This window comes from Cyprinus carpio, chromosome B22, assembly GCF_018340385.1.
Source record: "Cyprinus carpio isolate SPL01 chromosome B22, ASM1834038v1, whole genome shotgun sequence".
Lineage (NCBI taxonomy): Eukaryota > Metazoa > Chordata > Actinopteri > Cypriniformes > Cyprinidae > Cyprinus > Cyprinus carpio.
This window is the reverse complement of record NC_056618.1, coordinates 24,480,475-24,498,768: the sequence shown is the minus strand read 5'-3', so window position 1 is coordinate 24,498,768 and position 18,294 is coordinate 24,480,475. Positions and strand designations below refer to the sequence as shown.

Here is an 18,294-nt window from a genome sequence, read left to right as displayed (position 1 = left end):
TGAATTTTTCTCCCCAGAGGCTAATGGGCAATGAGCTATTGGACAGAGAGAGATTCTTCTAGTCCAATTTAGCCGGCTTCACGGTGCAGAGATGTTGAATGTCTTACTTTTATTGGATATTAGGACTTTAATCAGAATTTCTGGGAACACTGAAGGACAATATCAATAAAAAAAAGAGGCCCTAGAGGCTCAGTGGTTGAAAATCTCAGGCAAATATGTAAAATTAGATGAAAAGTATCCACTAGGCAGATACATAATCACAGTTTCTCATCCTGAAATATGCTACATTCTGAGAATTTCCCTGCTATTTCATCATAAGCTCTTTGAGGGCTACTCGTAATGACCTGCAGAGTGCTATCATGGGAATCAGCTGAGCTTGCCACGAGCAACAGCAAATCTTACCACATTTTCCACATTAATAATAATAATGATAATGATAAATGTTTCTTGAGCAGCAAATCAGCATATTAGAATGATATTTGAAGGATCATGTAAGACTGAAGATTAGTTTATTGGCTGTGGAGTCTTTGAAAAAATCCTACCAATCCCAAACTTTTGAATAGAAGTGTATATGCTTAAAAAGTAATTTTGTCAATGTTTTGGAGGACACTAGCACAGATTCTCTAAGCCAATGTGAATTCTTCTGCCTTTGTCTCAAAGCCAGAAACTTTCTTTTGCGGTGGTGCTATAGATTCAGCAACAGGAAATACTGGATTGTGTTTTTTGGATTGTGATGGATCACAGAAGTTGATTTAATACTGCATTTATCCTCATGAACAAAAGTTATGGTAATATAGATGATAATTTAAAGGTCATTTGAAATACAATTGCTCTTTTAACCATAGAGAAAAATACATACTCTTATATTTAATTATTATAGATTTAAAACTTTCAGGTAGGTCTACAATGAAAATCATAATGACAGTTGGTTATAAGAAAGTACTTTCTCATACTGTGACCAAAGATGTAATTAAGCTAACACAGGCAAAGCAGTGGTGGGAAATGACAGCCAGTGACCAATTATAGCCACCTTGCCCAACATCTCGGTCAATGTATAGATAGTTACAGTATTTCATTAAGTATCAAGCAGATCATCCTAAAATCAAAACAAATGGGCCTGTAAAAGCTTGCAGATAAAGCCTAGGAAGAAAAGGGGGAGAGAGAGTCTGTCTCTCAAATCTATTTTTAATAAGTGTTAGGGGAAGGGCAAGCCTGGAGCATTGGGATTGAAGCTCCAGTCTTCCTAGTTAAAACCCCACAAGACTGAGGCAGCAAAGAACCTCTCCACCCTAACCTAGCTGCTGTAAAGACCAGTGGTTGAAAGTATGTGTGTGTGTGTGTGTGTGTGTGTGTGTGTGTGTGTGTGTGTGTGTGTGTGTGTGTGTGTGTGTGTGTGTGTGTGTGCGTGTGTGTGTGTGTGTGTGTGTGTGTGTGTGTGTGTGTGTGAAACCAGGGGTCAAGTTGTTTGAAATCCGAAGTTGTGACGGGTGGCATAATTTTTGTGGGAAATGCACAGATTATGTGACTTGACGTAATGATGATGGCCACTTCTGCATTTTCATGGACCAAAACATATTTGGACACTTAAGGCAAAGTTAAAAGTATAGGAAAGACTTTGCATTCCATAAAATATGAAACCAAATGAATATAGAAACATAGGGGTGGTATATTGTTGGTAGGTGGCATTATGAATGAGTCACTGAGCCATTAATTTAACTGAACCATTCAGTAACAAAATGAGTATTTTTGAGTGAGCCATTGAATCATTCACTCAACCAATTTGTTAAAAAAACACTGATTCATTCAAGAACTTAATAGTTGGCTTTTTTTTTGAGTGAGTGGATGAATCATTCAATCAACTGGTTCATTCATAAACACAACAAATCTCTTGAGTGAGTCATTGAATCATTCACTCAACTTATTCATTAAAAACAGATTCATTCAGGAACTAAACAGTTGTCTGTCTTAGATAATATTCAGTCAACAGATCTATTAAAAAACACTGTTTTAATAATAATAATAATAATAATAATAAACAAGTGTCTTTGAGTAAGTCAATGAATCATTTACTCTACTGATTTGTTCAAAAACACAAATTCATTTAGGAATGCCATCGTGTGTTGCTGTTCTGCTTTCGTTTTTTTGAACAATTTTCATTAGTGGAGAAAACATAATTGACAGTATTTTTCTAATATGTAACATAAATAACTCTTTGTATATTAAATTGTTGTATTAAAAGCAACATCACATTTGTCAAAGACTCTTGCTTGTGTGGCATTGCTTAAATATTACATATATATCATAATTTTATTGGTTTATCAGTTATCAGCATTGGATGCTGCATTACTCATGTTGTCAAGTTTTTTTCATGTTTAAGTTACAAACATAAATTTAATCTTATGCAGACTGAGATGAAGCCACCTGTAATTGTCTTGTCCACTGAACATTCAGTGCTTGATTCATCTAATATGGTTGAAATTCACTCAGGTTATGTTAGATGTCTGTCTGACCATCCAGATATGTTCATCTTCTATTTTTGACTTGATCCTAATAAGCTTTAAATGGCATAACCGAGTCAGCATGTTTCTGTCAAGCTGAGCTATCCTATTTACTTCTATATTACACACCCCACACGGAGAGTGAAGATGTATCTGCTCAAAGTCAATGGCAGGCCTACAGGTCTCTCAGCTACTGCACTATCCCAAGCCAATTTCCTACAGTCTTCTCTGGACTGCATTAAACAGCATGACAATGAGAGACGAGGTGAGGAGTTCAAGGTTTATCAGTTTGCAGCACACTGTAATTTTTGCCTGTATACTGTACGGAGGAAATCAACTTGCATTATTATGAAATCACCGAGATATGGGACTAGCTTTAGGGGGCTTATGTTTTTATTTATGTATTTGCCACTTTACCTTATCCAGCATTTTTCCCATCTGTAACTGTTAACTCTGCAGATTTGGAAGTCAAAGCACTGCACAGAGCAGCTCGCGAACACACACAGAGATTGTAAACTTTCTGAGTAGCTACTACATTTAATGAGGAACAAGCTTTGTGATAGAAATCATATACTTTCTGAGTAGGTACTAATGAGGAAAGAACTTTGCAGCCGAAATTGCAAACTGTCTGTATAGGTATAGTTTCATCTGATGATAAACGAACTTTGCAACAAAATCGCATACTGAGTAGCTACTACATTTGATGATGAATGAACTTCGCAATCGAAATCACATGCTATGTTTGATTAGGAACAAACTTCATGAACAAAATCACATACTTTCTGAATAGCTACTACATTTAATGTGGAACGATTTTCGTGACTGAAATTGTAATCTTTCTGAGTAGCTACTACATTTAAAGAGGAACAAACTTTGTGACCAAAATCATATACTTTCCGAGTAGCTACTAATGAGGAAAGAACTTAGCCAAAATTGCAAACTGTCTGTATAGGTTCATCTGATGATGAACGAACTTTGCAACAAATTTGCATACCGAGTAGCTACTACTTTTGATGAAAAATGAAATTCGCAACAAAATTGCATACTGTGTGTATAGGTTCATCTGATGATGAATGAACTTTGCAACAAATTTGCATACTGAGTAGCTACTACATTTGATGAAGAAGAAACTTTGCAACAAAATTGCATACTGAGTAGCTACTACATTTGATAAAGAATGAAATTTGCAACAAATTTGCATACTGAGTAGCTACTACATTTAATAAGAAAAAAAGAACTTTGTGACCAAAATCGCTCTCGTGAATCGCTCTTGAGATTTCAGAATCTCAACAAAATTAGTAGGTAATTCAAACACTTTCCGAATTCAGACATACTACTACTTTCACATTTTCCCCCTACTATATAGAAGGGAAGTAGACATATTTGGACACAGGTATAGTATAGTATCTCATTTGACCAATTTTCACAAGCTGTAAGAAATAGGCATATTCTGAGAAGTTTGAAATTTGTTGTTGGAAATTGATACAGATATCCCAGATGCATTCGAAAGCATAAAAATGACATTTAACAGAAATGAAAAGCATTTTTGTTATCAGTGCAAACTTGTACAGTTTTCTCAGTCATATTTTTTAACAAAAATGTCTTTTAATTTTAGTCAGTGTGTCGTCATGTCATTTACATTCATTTCAGTCTATGTTACGCTGACTGATTTGCATATAATTTTAGTTCACATAAATAAGACTGTAAAATGTAATGGAGACATGATTGAAAATAGATGATAATACCACAATTTGTCATAAAAGTTGAATAATTAGGCCTAAAAATATGCACTATGCATGTCATAATTTGTACAGTCATTAATACCAATTATGTGAGGTAAAATTTCTTAAAGGGGTAGTGTGTAATTCTTTTGCTGTTTCAAAAATAATGACTGTTTTCAAACAGGTTTTTAGTCAGACTAAAAAAGAAAGATAATTAGCAAATTGCTTTCAGGTTGTCCAGCATCTGCTTTCCATGCTGTCTTTCCCCATTATTTATCAGTTAGCACTCTCGTTCACTCACCTCTTGTCCTCTATATCAGCTTCACTTTGCTCCTTGAAGAATCCCAGAAGGCCTGAGCGACCTCTTCACTCTGTCGCTTTTATGAGTGATGTTGAGAATCATGCCTGCTTGCTTTTAACCTCTTAATGAAGTTTGTTGTCCCATGCCTGTAGTCTATTGCGTCCTCCAAAAAGGAAGAAAGGACAGGTTAATGATTTGAGTGCACTACAACATGTGGCTACCTCATTAGCCAACTGAAAATACAGTGGTTGAGGGGCTTGTGAGGAAAAGTGTGTGTGTGGTTGGAAAGAATGAAGGGGTTTCATGTGTGTGTGGTTTGTTTTTAGGTTCGTGGGATGGTTTGAAAATAATTAAGAAGCCGGTTGGGAACTGTGTTATGTACCGTCAACTGACTGCTACTGTATGAAAGAATGCAGTTGTATGTGTATATGTAATAGAAACAGCCATAAATGTAATGAAACAAAACGAATTCCATATCATAACTGACTCCAAAGAGCCCAGCAAATGGCATTATGGAGGCAGACAGTATAAATGGCCCTGCAATATTGTAAATGTTTATATACTATAGCTCTCGTGGACATCGTGTGGCGCCGGTCTGGAGATTTATGGGCGCTGCTGTAATACGTTGAAGCCGACGCAAGGTAGCAGGTCATATTTCACGTGTGTTATCATATCGAGTGTAAATTTGCCGTGAAGTATATGGTGGAGATAAAATATTTTAAGCAGTTTCTTCTACTGTATCCTCCCCTGCGTCCTCGTACGAGACTGAATATTAGCATCGAGACTCCTACACGTGAGAGGTTTTATATGCACATGGTCATTTATAATATGTTCAAGGTTTCCTGCCACATCTGAACGCGAGCAACGCGTCAACCAGGGGCAAACTCATTTTAGTTACACCTTCAGAATTTTCTAAACACTGTATTTTAAACAACCACGTCTTATACCTCCCTCACTTTTCTGAATGAAAGCACCGGTGTTAAAATAGGATCTTACAGGACAGCCATAAGCCATCGGAGAGCGCTATTAGAGCGCACAGATAACTTTTCCACATTTTAACGCTGTTTGTGATCGAATGGTGACATGGAAAATGTGTTGGCCATTTGCTTCAAGTCTCCCTGTGATTTATACACGCTGTCTGAAGGCCATCTCTGCAGCCGGCTGTTTTTATTTTATGTGTTGACCTAGCAGTTAACTGCAGTCGCAACCGGAATACCGCAGATCTATTTAGATTACGCTATGTGGTGTTTCGGTTCACTTATAGTTACAACTCGGAGGATTTACTGCAGCTTTCAGTCAAATACTTGGTGAACAGTTGGTTTAAACATTGGTCTTTTTACTTTAGTGTTCATTTTATAAGTGACCTGCTGTTAATCTAGTTAATGTAAAATTATTTGTGGACCTAAATGTGAACAGCCTACACCTTTTTAGTATTAGCCTACTATTTTAATCATTATTTTAATTAAATATTTATTTTAAATAGTATATATTATGAATATGTAAATATTGATTTAATTACAACATTGTTATAATTTTATGTGATTATTCTTCAGGTTTGATTTATTTTTGAAAGTCAGTTTACGTGTAGAGACCTTAAGGTCTTGAACACCTTTTTAGTATTATTTAAATTGTTAATTAAATAGTTAAATTAAATATTTGTAAAGTTCTATATATATATTTATACAATAATTTGTACATCTGTAATCATTCACAATAAAGCAATTCATGAAAATGTATATAAAAACCCACCTTAACGTTTATAAATTCAAATTATAGTTATTTATATAGTTGATAGATATTTAATTATATTTCTATACAACATTTAACATTTACATTTTTTTGTATTTAGACTTTTTGACTTAAACCAAGTTGAAGTATGAACATTAAAACCTTATAACAAAATCCCATGTGATAACTAGCCTCTATATATAAAACTAAGAAAAAAAAGAAAAAAACTCAATATTTGCTCAACTTTGTCATAAACTGTACAAGCAGGCCTGCTTTGCAGCATAAACAAACTCTTTGCAATGTTTTGTGTGCCAAAGTTACATAAACGGTTTAAGTTTATGTAACTCTGGCACACAATGTTATGGAAATGAAGTTGTTGACTTCTTTTTTACTTCCCTTGACCAAATTTTCATGCCCGTCTGTTTAATAGAAACTGCCAAACGTCTGTGGCTGTATGTAGATTAATCTTTTAGGCCAAACCCGCAGTGAACTAATCCGAGGCTGATTGTTTCAGATTAACTCACGGGAGGTAAAACTCCTAGAACTGTCTCAAGTTTGACAGCAGCCAAAAGACCTAGAAGGCCCCGATAATCGCTGCCAGATCGAGGTCCCGATGGATGCGGATACTCCATCAGCGTTCGTTCAAATCAAGATGTGTTATATATAATGAATTGGATCGAAATCTACCGGGTTTGTTCTGTAGGTTAATTACTTTAACCCTCTCTGTCTGTTTGTTGAGGTTGTGTTTTGTTACACGCGGTAATTGTTGTGTTGTTTTTAATTAGTGTTCTGGGCCGTGCGCCGCTTTCAAAGACTCGATTCTGGTGTGCCAAGTGGAAATGGCAGCAAAATCTATCTCAGCCCATCCTATCTGTCTGCATCACTTATCTGCACGGCAAACCCGAACACTTTTCTCTCGGTTTGCTCAGTCTACGGTTGAATAATCGCCCACCCGGTAATTCTCAGTTAATGTGTTTGTTTATTCGTATGTTGCTTTTTATCAAGATGCTAATATTGTTCATCATTTCTCCTTATCGCTGCCTCAGACAATGGAATTTACACTGCGTGACCGACAGCAGATTTAGGAATGACCCTCCGCTTTTTGCCAGGCCCATTTAGGCTTGATTGACAGCCGGTTGTCATGGCAACTTCCACAGGCTCTCTTTCCTGCACGGAAGCAAAAGAGCGCCAAAAGTGATGATTCACTATTGTCCGGCTCTCTCAGGACAGTGATTTACAAACTCGACCGCTCACCTCCCGCACTCATCACGGCTTATCGGAGGCTGCAGGATCTCCTCCTGCGAGCCAGCACACCGTTTGCATGTTTAGAGAGCCTCCGCGGATGCTACATTGTAAAAACGCGATTGCAGTTTAACGTTAGGCTTATCGCTTTTAGGGTTTCGTGGAAGATCAGTGCCCTTAGGATAATAACCTGTAGCCTACTTAGTGTAGCATTCATATCTTTTATTCAGAAAGATCAATATCTATATAATTCATTGTTGTGAAATATGCTAATTATTTTTGTAGTTTAGGTGTACCTCGAGTGTCCTGTTAAATTTTGGGCCTTTGTAGATGGAATATACTAGGGTTTTCAGGATTATTAGTGTCTATATTGAACAATCAGAATCAAGTATTCCACAGAGCCGTGTAATAATTACAAATAAACACCCGGCTATAGTCAAGGCCTAATAGCTTCGACTCTGCAGTCTAGCGGCGTCTCTCCTATAATAAAGATAACAAATATCAGTCATGATATTAAACAAATAAGAATTTGCTCTCAGTCATATCACAAGGGCATAAATTTCCTTAGACGTGGAGCTAGCAATCTTGTTTTCCGCTTGTCGTTGTGCGGCTTAATTTGTGATGTATTAAACAAAACTCTTTCCAGCCGCTGAAGTTGATGAAGCTTGACAGGAGTCATTTTTTGAGGCAGCATCACAGCTGGTGGGGCCGGACCCGGTGTGAAGGACATGGGGGAGTAAAGTATGCAAATATCAAGAGCGCTAATCAATTAAACGTGCGATGAGAAGCACCTTAATGGCACTGTAGTGATTGAACAGTCTATCAAAGAGCACATTATATTTCAAATAAATAAGATACTGTGCAGCATGTGTTCTAGTCCGATGCCTTTTAATGAATCTGTTGAGGTCATGCTGTCGATAAACTCACTTTGCTTGCTTATTTATGGACTGCAACTGCATTATTGACTGCAGTCGATTCTCATGAGCTTTTGTCGTCTGAGTAAACAGAAAAAGTTGAATGTTGTATTTCATATGTTCCTTTATATGAAGTATAATGTAATGCAGTCTGTATTGTATTCCAATATTTTCTAAACGGATTGTGTGCGTTTTAGAAAGAAATGTGTGGACGGTTTTCCTTTCTCTAAATGTGTAATGTCAGTAACGTGTCTGTTTCCAGTTACTCTGTACAGTCTCACAAAGATCGTCTTTGTTTTCTACAAAAAAAAAAACAAAAAAAACAAACAAACATGAGAATTAAAATTTTTAAATGGACTTTAAAGTTGTATCCCCTCCATCGTCCCCATGCTATATTCTGATTTACAGTGTGTGTTACTGTTACACTCTTTCCACCCATAGGTAATATTCCATTCAGCTGTCAGCCGTCGGGATAGCCGCAAGGGTGTATTTTAAAGCATGCTACACAGCAGCGCTTGTGGCATAAATATTGAGGTGAAGCACACGCGGTATTAAATTCATACAGGTCACCTTCGTACATTAATCCAGCCCGGACAGAGTCCAATCACCCATTTCCCTGAGCTGAGACATCACAAGAAGCACGGCGAGACCTCAAGGCCACATCTATGTGAATTCATCCAGGAACATTACCAGCCCACCTCCAGATCGCAAGATTTCCCTTTAGGCTTTGTCGAAAGGCCCATCCTGCCCTTTTATTTTCCAGTTCAGGGCTTTCTTTTTTTTTGCAGATAAATGCTCTCCGATGTAACGTGACAGATGTCACAATGCATCGCCTCTGTTTTGATACATACCCTCTGATCCTGCCACAAATGATAAAGAGCGCACGGGGCCCAGACAACGTGCTGACACTCGTGATTATTTTAGAGCGCGTCACGATTGTGGCGAGACACAGAGCCGGCCATGTTCCAGAGCGAATCAAGGAATATCAATACGAGCGGGTCGGAGTCATCGCGGCATCCGAGGACTGAGGGAGACTCAGTAGACACATCCATCCCATTGACATATATTCAAAAAGATCAATGCAATGATAAAGTTGGAGGTTTAGTTGAATCACACTGCTGGAGCTCAATCTGATGAGGCTACATGAGTTTTTACAGTTTTATTCCTGTATGTATTCTGAAGTTTTTAATTTGCATGATTTAGTTATATATAAAAAAAAAACTCCAGGTCACTGGAGCTGCGCTCTCGGTCTATCTACACCTTCCAGAGTTTTGTAGAAAGTGTCGTCTCTTTGCAGTCTGCTTCTTCCTATTAAACCAGGCCTCTAAGCACGACAGCTTAGTGCTATCACCTCAGGCCTACCCACCATTTCCAACATGGGGTTGAACCCAATTATCCCCCAAATTAAAATGAACAGACTTGGCACGGGGAACAATTACTGCTGCGACTCCATTCCACATGCTAAATGGGCCAAGCAAAAGCAGTCCCTTTTTGCCCATGCTGGCCAAGGACCAAAAGTCTGAGTAGTATTTGGGCTGTGCTTACAATAGTAATGTATGTGGGTAATTGGTAGGTGAGAGGTTACGCCAGTCATTCCATTCGCTCTGTTTTTCTTTGCTTCAGAAGACAGGAAGCTGTTCGTCGGGATGCTAAACAAACAGCAGACGGAGGAGGACGTGTACCGTCTTTTCGAGCCCTATGGAGTCATCGAGGAGTGCACTGTGCTAAGAGGTCCGGATGGAAATAGTAAAGGTGAGGTTATGTCACTTTTTATGGTATGGTGCTGTATTAGCAGTCAACATAAAATTAGGCTTTTTGCTTTCTTATAAACACTTCTGGTCATATTGTGTCTAGTGCTGTCAAATCGATTAATCGCATCCAAAATATCTTATCACAAAAATCTGCTCACCAATGCTACACTTTTTTGCTTTTTTATTATTCTTTGGTGGAATATTTGTTGTCACAAGATTTTTTAGGAATGATTTTGGTTTAGTTTTGATTAAATAATAATAATAATAATAATAATATAATAATAATAATATTTTTAGCAAGGATACATTAAATTGGTCAATCTATAATTATATTTTTATTGATAATTTTACACATACAAGATTTATTTTTTAAATGAAAATGCTGTTCTTCATTCGCATCATATGACCCCTTTAAAATTGTACTATTATTTTTTTTATCAACTAAATGCAGCCTTGGTGAGCATGAGACTTCTTTTAAAACATTAAACAATATGATATATTATTTACTTTTCACAGTCATTTCTGGCAGATAAATACACATTTTTTGTGTATTCTTAAATACAATGTTAAAATGTTATATTAACATTTTATACTGTCCAAGAACCAACAGTTTGTTCTGAGTAGTTGCCATTCAACATTAAAGACTCATAAGAGACGGAGAAAAAGCACATATTTGGGCATTAAACTTTTTATAGACTTCATTGCTTGCCCACCGAGGCTTTAGGGACACTGTAAGACGCTAATACAGCCTGGCATTCGGAAAAGCACTGTGGGAGTGCAAGTTTTCCCCTTGCCAGTGTTACGAAAATTGCTGTAGGATTATTTCTGCTACTTAGGGGGTGGATCTCTGAATATATCCTGTCTTATAGAAGAGAAGAAAAAGATAGATGTCAAAACATTCCCTGTACAATGAAAAAAAAAGAAAAAACTACATTTCATTTAGCTCCTAATGTGTTTATTTCAAACCCTGTTTCTGACAAAAATAGAGCTTAATTCTTTAATAAAACTGAATAAAACATGTTACGCTTGTATAAGGCACATTAAGACCTATCCTTAATATTTTGACAGCTTCTTCAACGGCTTGCAACACGACTGCTCTTGAATCTCAAATGGGTTTGAATTCTTGTGATGAATATCTGTGGCAGTGTTTAAATAGATATCAATTATCCTGTATTTTGTGTTTTGTTTGCGTAGATGGGCATGTGGCAGTAAATAGCACGCTTTTCACATCAGTACAGTCTCTAGAGGAGCTGCTTGCTTACTGTTGGAGAGCTTTCTGCCTCTCCAGTGTTTTAATGTGCTTCTCTACACTGTGGTTAAATCGTTTGTGTGCCTTTGTATGTGTGTCTTTTTTCTTTCAGGCTGCGCCTTTGTAAAGTTCTCCACACACGCTGAAGCACAGTCTGCAATCAGTGCCCTGCATGGCAGTCAAACCATGCCAGTGAGTACACACTCCTCTATAACACAAACACACACACACACACACACACACAGACACAGACACACACACACACACACACACACAACCTCTTATTTTCAGTGTTGCACCTTTTCTTTGTACTTTCTTTCTACTTTGATGTTCCCCCTGCAATCAAAGGTTGCAATGACTTTCTTATAACTTTAAATTGTATATTATTCGTATTTTTATTATGTTCATTTTGGGGTCTTTTTTTTACTTTTTAGAAATGTATTTGTTGTATTCTTTAGGTTTCACGTGGTTTTGAAAAAAAAAAACTTCAAATTAAAAAGTTTAATTTTAAAGCTTCTATTTATTGACTTGACATTTACACCACATGAGATTTTTAAGAAATAATTCACCCAAAATGTTGTCATCATTTACTTACCCTCATGTCATTCCAAACCGGTAAAGTTTCTTTCTTATGTTGAACATAAGAAGGAATGCTGGTAAATCAAACAGTTGATGGTCCCCATTGACTTCCATAGTATTTCTTACTCTAGTATGGAAGTCAATGGGGACCATCAACTGTTTGTTTCTTCAAAATTCTTCAGAATATCTTGTTTTATGTTCTGCATAATAAAGACACTAATACAGGTTTGGAACGACATGAGGGTGAGTAAATGATGACAAAATTATAATTTTTGGGTGAACTATTCCTTAAAAAAGCGTAACAAACCATTATCAGTGAAATTGCAGGGATGCAATTTTATATATATATATATATATACACACACACACACACACACATTTGTCCACCAAGTCAAGTCATGTGGTGTGACCAACAATGTTTTTGTAGAATTAGCTAGGGATGTAACGATTCACTCAACTCACGATTCAATTCACGATTTTGATTTCACGATTTGATTCGATTCACGATTTATTTATTAAATTAAATGTGTGCTTTTAATATTGCCTGGACAAAATGCTGCACGTTTCTTTGTGAAATTGAAATATAACACTATAATAATAAACTAATATAGCACATGTTTGTGTTATTGATATTTTGCTTTGTTTTGATTGCTTCTCTTGTCCTCATTTGTAAGTCACTTTGGATAAAAGTGTCTGTTAAATGACAAAATTTAATATGATGTAAATGTAATAACAAAACTAATTGACATTTTAAAACAAGCCCCAAATCCAATAAATAAATAACACAAATAAAAAAAAACTCTTCATAAAAACAAAATAAGTCTTTGTCTGTGCTCTTTCCATTTAAAATTAGAGGCAAACACTGCATTTTAATCATGATCCAAACAAAGATGCTGCATACATGCAACATGATAAGTTTTTAATCTAAATTAGATTGTATAATTTAGAAATTTGAAGCAAAAACAGAATGGTTTGACTTCAGTTTTGTGAAATTATGCATAAAAAATATCTGCATGAAACAGAAACAGCAGATGAGCTGAAGGAGATGCCGATTCACTCTCTGCCAGCAGGTTGCACTTAAAGCGTTTCCTTGGTTTCCTCTGTAAACAAAGCAGCGCTGCACTTATGAACTTTAATATGCATTATACAGAGGCAAGATGAAAATAATAAATACCATCTAAACTTTTCTAAAGACAGTAAGTTCCCCTCAGACATGGATTCATATAAACTCCTACCCCTAAATGAATCGTGATTTGTTTAGCATCACAACGGATTTGAATCGTCACATATTTGAATCGATTTTCAACCGGCTCGCGATTAATCATTACATCCCTAGTATTAGCAGTTATGAGGTTAGATTTTGTGTGAGTGTGTATGAGTTTGTGTTATGAGGTTGAATAATGATTGTTAGTTTGTTTGTTTGTTGGTTGATGAACTTGTTTTGGTGATGGGCAAAGGTTTTTAATATTTTTATGTTTTTTTGTTTAGTTGGTTTTTTTTCTTTAATTTTTTTTGTGTGTGTGTTTTTAGTATTTAAAAAGGCAATCAAATCAATTCCAAACAAATAAGAACAAATCAGTCACTTCAACTTATGAACTGCATATTTGGCCATATTGTTTTGTTGAATAGCTGCATTGCCAGCATATCAGCACGTGGCCTTTGTCCGGCCGTTTCAATCTTGAGGACTGGACGCTGAGCCATAAAAAAACTGGCTATTCAGCACAGTTTGTCTGAATCACACAGCTATTCAGTCACACACGCATCAGAAGTAGCTCACACGCTGCTGTTGTATTTGCTAAAAGAATCCGGCTGGATACAGACAAGCTACAGTATGAACTGTAAAAATGCATTTTAGCTTATGCCTTTTTTTTTTTTATGCATCGATCTCAAAAGTCTTTTTTTTTTTTTTTTTTTTTAATTCACCACAGTGTGATCCCAAACCTGTTATGACTTTGGAACACAAAATGAGATGTTTTGAAGATGTTCTAGTCTTTTATTTTTTAAAAAAATGCACATAAAATGCAGTGTTTAGGTGGACTGTCACTTTAAGAGATAGAAATGCACAGAGAAGCTGCACAAGAGAAATATATGTTTTTTTGGTTGATTTTTTTTTTAAGTTTAGGGTATGCGTAGGTGAGAATGATTAAGGGATATTGAAATGTAAACCACAGTCCTAAAATCTTCACCTCACACACGCGCTCAGACATCCTTTCCTCTCTCTCCCCTCTCTCCTTTCCGACATTCTCCCGGGACATTAGGCAATAGACTTGTTTACCTCACCTTTCACCACATTGACTGGTGAATTATTCATTGGCATGTACTGAGGTGGGAGTGGAGGAGAGAAAAAGAGAGAGAGAGCGAGAAGGAACGCGAGATAGAAAAGTAGAAAGAGAGAGGTGGAGAGACCGGGGAAGAGTGGAGGGAGCTCATGGGGGAGGGATAGAAAAGGTTTATAGTCATCTCGGAAGGTAAATTGATTATGGAAAACCTTACCGGCCTCCATTCTCTTGAGTCTGAAGTTGTAGAGGGAGGGGTCACGACTCGCGTGGCTCCCAGGTGCCAAAGTGAGATGTTTAGCTGAGATAATGGAGTTCTTCTCAAGGCAGGGCTTGATGAAGCACTCATCCATCTGCAAACTCTTCAAAAGAAGCGATGGTGAACTTACCGAACACCCACCAGCCTCTCACGCCCTCGGTCCACCAGCAGCTTGCAGTTATTAAAGTAACACTAGCACCAGACGATTTGACAAGTATATTTTTTATAAGTAATACACTTATTTTTCTGCCGAAGTAAAATGTTCTGCGAAGTGACAAAATGGCAACCAGTCAGAACATATTTGATTTTTCATTCAAGACAAACATTGCGTGAAGTGATTGGAACAGAAAACGCAACATGAATAGATGTGATGCGACAAGTAATTTGTTTGTCTGGACTAGAGTACAATACCGAACAAAATGACAACCAATCAGAACACTGGGGCTACACTGCACAAGGTGATTGGAAAAGAAATTGCGTCAGAAATAGGTATGATATAACAAATTTACAGCATCGAGTAATTTGTGTGTCCAAAAAGACAATCAATCGTTTATTTGTATTTATGAAAAACAAGACTTTAGACTAAATGAGATTTCACTGTGGGCGGGGCTATGTTGCTTAAAGTGACTGAAATAGAAATTGCAGCAGAAATAGGTGTGACTTGACAAGTATATTTGAAAAGAATTTTCATAACAATGCAGCATAAAACAACAAAACTTTAATTAAAATGGAAAAAATCAAGTGTAGCGTTAGTTCTGGCAGGTCACATTAGTCAAGCACGCATCAGCTGACTCTTAGCTGACCCTCATCTACCTATTCGGTTGTTAAGTGGTGACGTAAGAACCACTGTTTGCGGGTCCAAGCCTCAACTCGCTTCACTTGAGGATACTACCTCAGCAGCCTTTTATGAGCACTGTTTATTCATATTAAACATTAAGCTAAACGTTTTCAAACTTACGGTGTACACCACAGTCTCCATGCTTACAGCGTTCCAAACACAAATAATTTTTATATTTATTTATTTATATTTATATTTTCATTGTCTGTCTATCTGGGATTTTGGTATGGAGTTAAAGGTTAGGATTATACTTTTTTCGGTAGTATTATATCACATTGTGAGTGTATATTAGCACCTTTTGTTGTTTTCTAGTGGTATCAGAGCGTTTGGACACGAAGCGGTGACACGTGATGTCAGACTTAACAAGTGGATAGGAATACGACACTTATCTAAGCATTTATAAATAAGGTCCCTCAGTATCATCAACATTTTTCGCATTGCTCAATAGCTAATTACCCTCCTCCATCCCCAGCTCCTCCTCTGTCAGTCAGGATTCAGCCTTCTAATTCTCCTTTGAATCAGACTAATTCTAAAATGTGTAAATACAATTATTGAACTTTAACAATGTCTGCAATACATTTTTGTTGGTTTAGTTCTGTTTATGCAGGGAGTTCTTACCCAGAACCATACCGCAAATCCAAACTGTATGCTAATTGTCAGTCATCTTTGACGATAGTGGTCCTGGCAGAAATACCTTTTATCTCTTGTCACTTTATGTTCTGCCTGGTTAGGAAAAGTTAACAAAAGCAAATGTAACTTTTTTGTACCCAATGAAAGTGAAATACTGTGCAAAATAAAAACCCATCCAATCAGAATTTATTTGATGCTTTATATACACTCAAACTTGTTTTAGTCAAATATAAATCAAAGTGTATTTTCGACAAATGCAATTATAGTGTGGGTGGGAAATTGGTGCGTAATGCAACAAATAGAAATTAAAAACTTGAATAACATGGCAAAAAATAGCATCACTTGATGTTTTAATGTTAAGAAAAAAAAGTGATCTCTAATTTTTTTTTTTTTTGAACGCAAAATGCTGTGTTAAATAACAAAAATCACAGCTAAATGAACTTGATATTTTATATACAGCCATTTGAAATTATTTGGACAAGTGAGATTTCAGTGTATAGAAATAGAAACCAAAAAAAAAAAAAAAAAAACCTGACAAAATGTTTAGTTGCCTTTCGCAATTGTGGCAGATAATGACCAAACTCACAAACGTGTGAAAGATTATCATTTGCTTCTTTACTGGGTTGCATAAATACACCAAGAAGCCTCTCACAACCTCAGTTTGCCCTCAAAGAACCAAATGCAGCTTATAGTTATTACACTAAGGAGTTCAGTGAAGAAACGAGTGCTAGTTCTTTTTGAATATGCATGCATAAAGCAGTCTGCTAATGATGTGCTCGTGGGCAGCAAGAAACTGTCCTTATTGCAGAACTACTTGACACTTATAGTCTGTCCAATCTTATATTTGGCTCAAATCCCCCCGGCTCATGGCTCGTGCTGAATGTGTTTGCATGTTTCCTTACTGAACGATGCATAAATACGAAGAGAATATACATACACACATCAGGTCAGAGTGTGTAGGTTTGAGGAAGGGTTTTGACGTGCTTTATTCCTTGCACAGCCGCCCCCTGTGCCTCCCACCACCCCTTGATTCGGACGTGGGGCAATTAAAAATTTACACTGTTGTGCGGTAAAGCAAATTGACAGATTTCAGGAAGGCCTTGTACTACGGAAGACCAGGGACGAAATCACACCCGGCGAAGGTTGGGAGGGGTCAAGGAACTCTAGCCCCTCCGCTTTGGATTTACTCCGTTTCGGTTTTTTTCGACAGGGATTTATAATATTTGGATTGATAGTGGAAAATGAAACTGCCGCTGCTATCTGATATTACAATCTCCTTGTTTAGGAGAGTTTGCGCTGCCGACCGATTGTAACTGTCTATGGTTGAATGGCAATGCGTTCAGCTGGATTTTCATTTCCTCATGACTGTGTGGATATCTGAGCAACAACTACGGGAGAAATACTGGCCCAAAATTGCAGACGTGGTCAGACCGTAATGTTTGGGTTCGCACAACCTGAGCTCAAACATGATTCTAGCGGGTTACATGCATTTTTGTAACTCTTTTATATAATATCTATTTATTTTCAAATAAAGCTGTCTTATTTGAAATATTAGCTGCTTGAGTATAGTTATTTTTGGAATATATACACTATTTAGTAAATCCTAATGGACTACTATTATTAACGCTAAAAGGCTGTTTACACTGGCACAAGCTGTTAGTAGCCCTAAGAATATATCTGAATATATTACAAGAATTATTATTATATATTTGGATTTAGAACTATATATTCTATAGTTTACTAGTATATTTTTAGATTATATATTTAGATCTGTTACTGTTTATACATATTTATATTTTAAATATTCAAGTTAATAACTGCATATTCTTATTTACATTTAAATATTCAGATTTATAGCTATAATGATACACATTTTAAGTAAATAATAAATAAATACAATTCTTCATATTTATAAAAATAAAAATGTCATAACTGAAATATTAGCAATATAAAACTTACATTTATAGTTATTTCTTGGAATACCTGATTTTAATGAGTTAATTATTTTCACTCTGTATTTCTCTTTAGTTGTTAAATCAGAATATATGCATGTACATTTGCATATGTAGTTATAAATATGAATGTGTAAATATTAGGGCTGTCAATCAATTAAAATTTTGAATCTAATTAAATACACGATGTGTCGATTAATTAATCGAATTAATTGCAAGTTATATTTTGCTATGAAAATTCCCCTAAATATTATTTAAAGCTATTTTTGTGTTAAATGAGAAAGTATTAAGTACAAACAGTAGCTTTAGAAAGAAATATTTTATTTGATTCAGCATAAAATTTATTACACATAATT

General features: G+C 36.2%; 1 protein-coding gene across 13 annotated transcripts in view; it reads left to right on the top strand.

The window, feature by feature from the left end:
• The window catches only part of celf5a (cugbp, Elav-like family member 5a), a 200,544-nt gene that overhangs the window by 153,892 nt on the left and 28,358 nt on the right, over nucleotides 1-18,294 (top strand). For 9 of the 13 annotated variants that reach the window (XM_042749237.1, XM_042749236.1, XM_042749232.1 and 6 more), the window contains exons 4-5: nucleotides 10,028-10,156; nucleotides 11,517-11,596. In XM_042749237.1, coding sequence (XP_042605171.1) covers nucleotides 10,028-10,156; nucleotides 11,517-11,596 — 209 coding nt within the window. The remainder of the gene's footprint in view (nucleotides 1-10,027; nucleotides 10,157-11,516; nucleotides 11,597-18,294) is intronic. The other 4 variants (XM_042749234.1, XM_042749242.1, XM_042749239.1 and 1 more) reach the window with 1 other exon arrangement.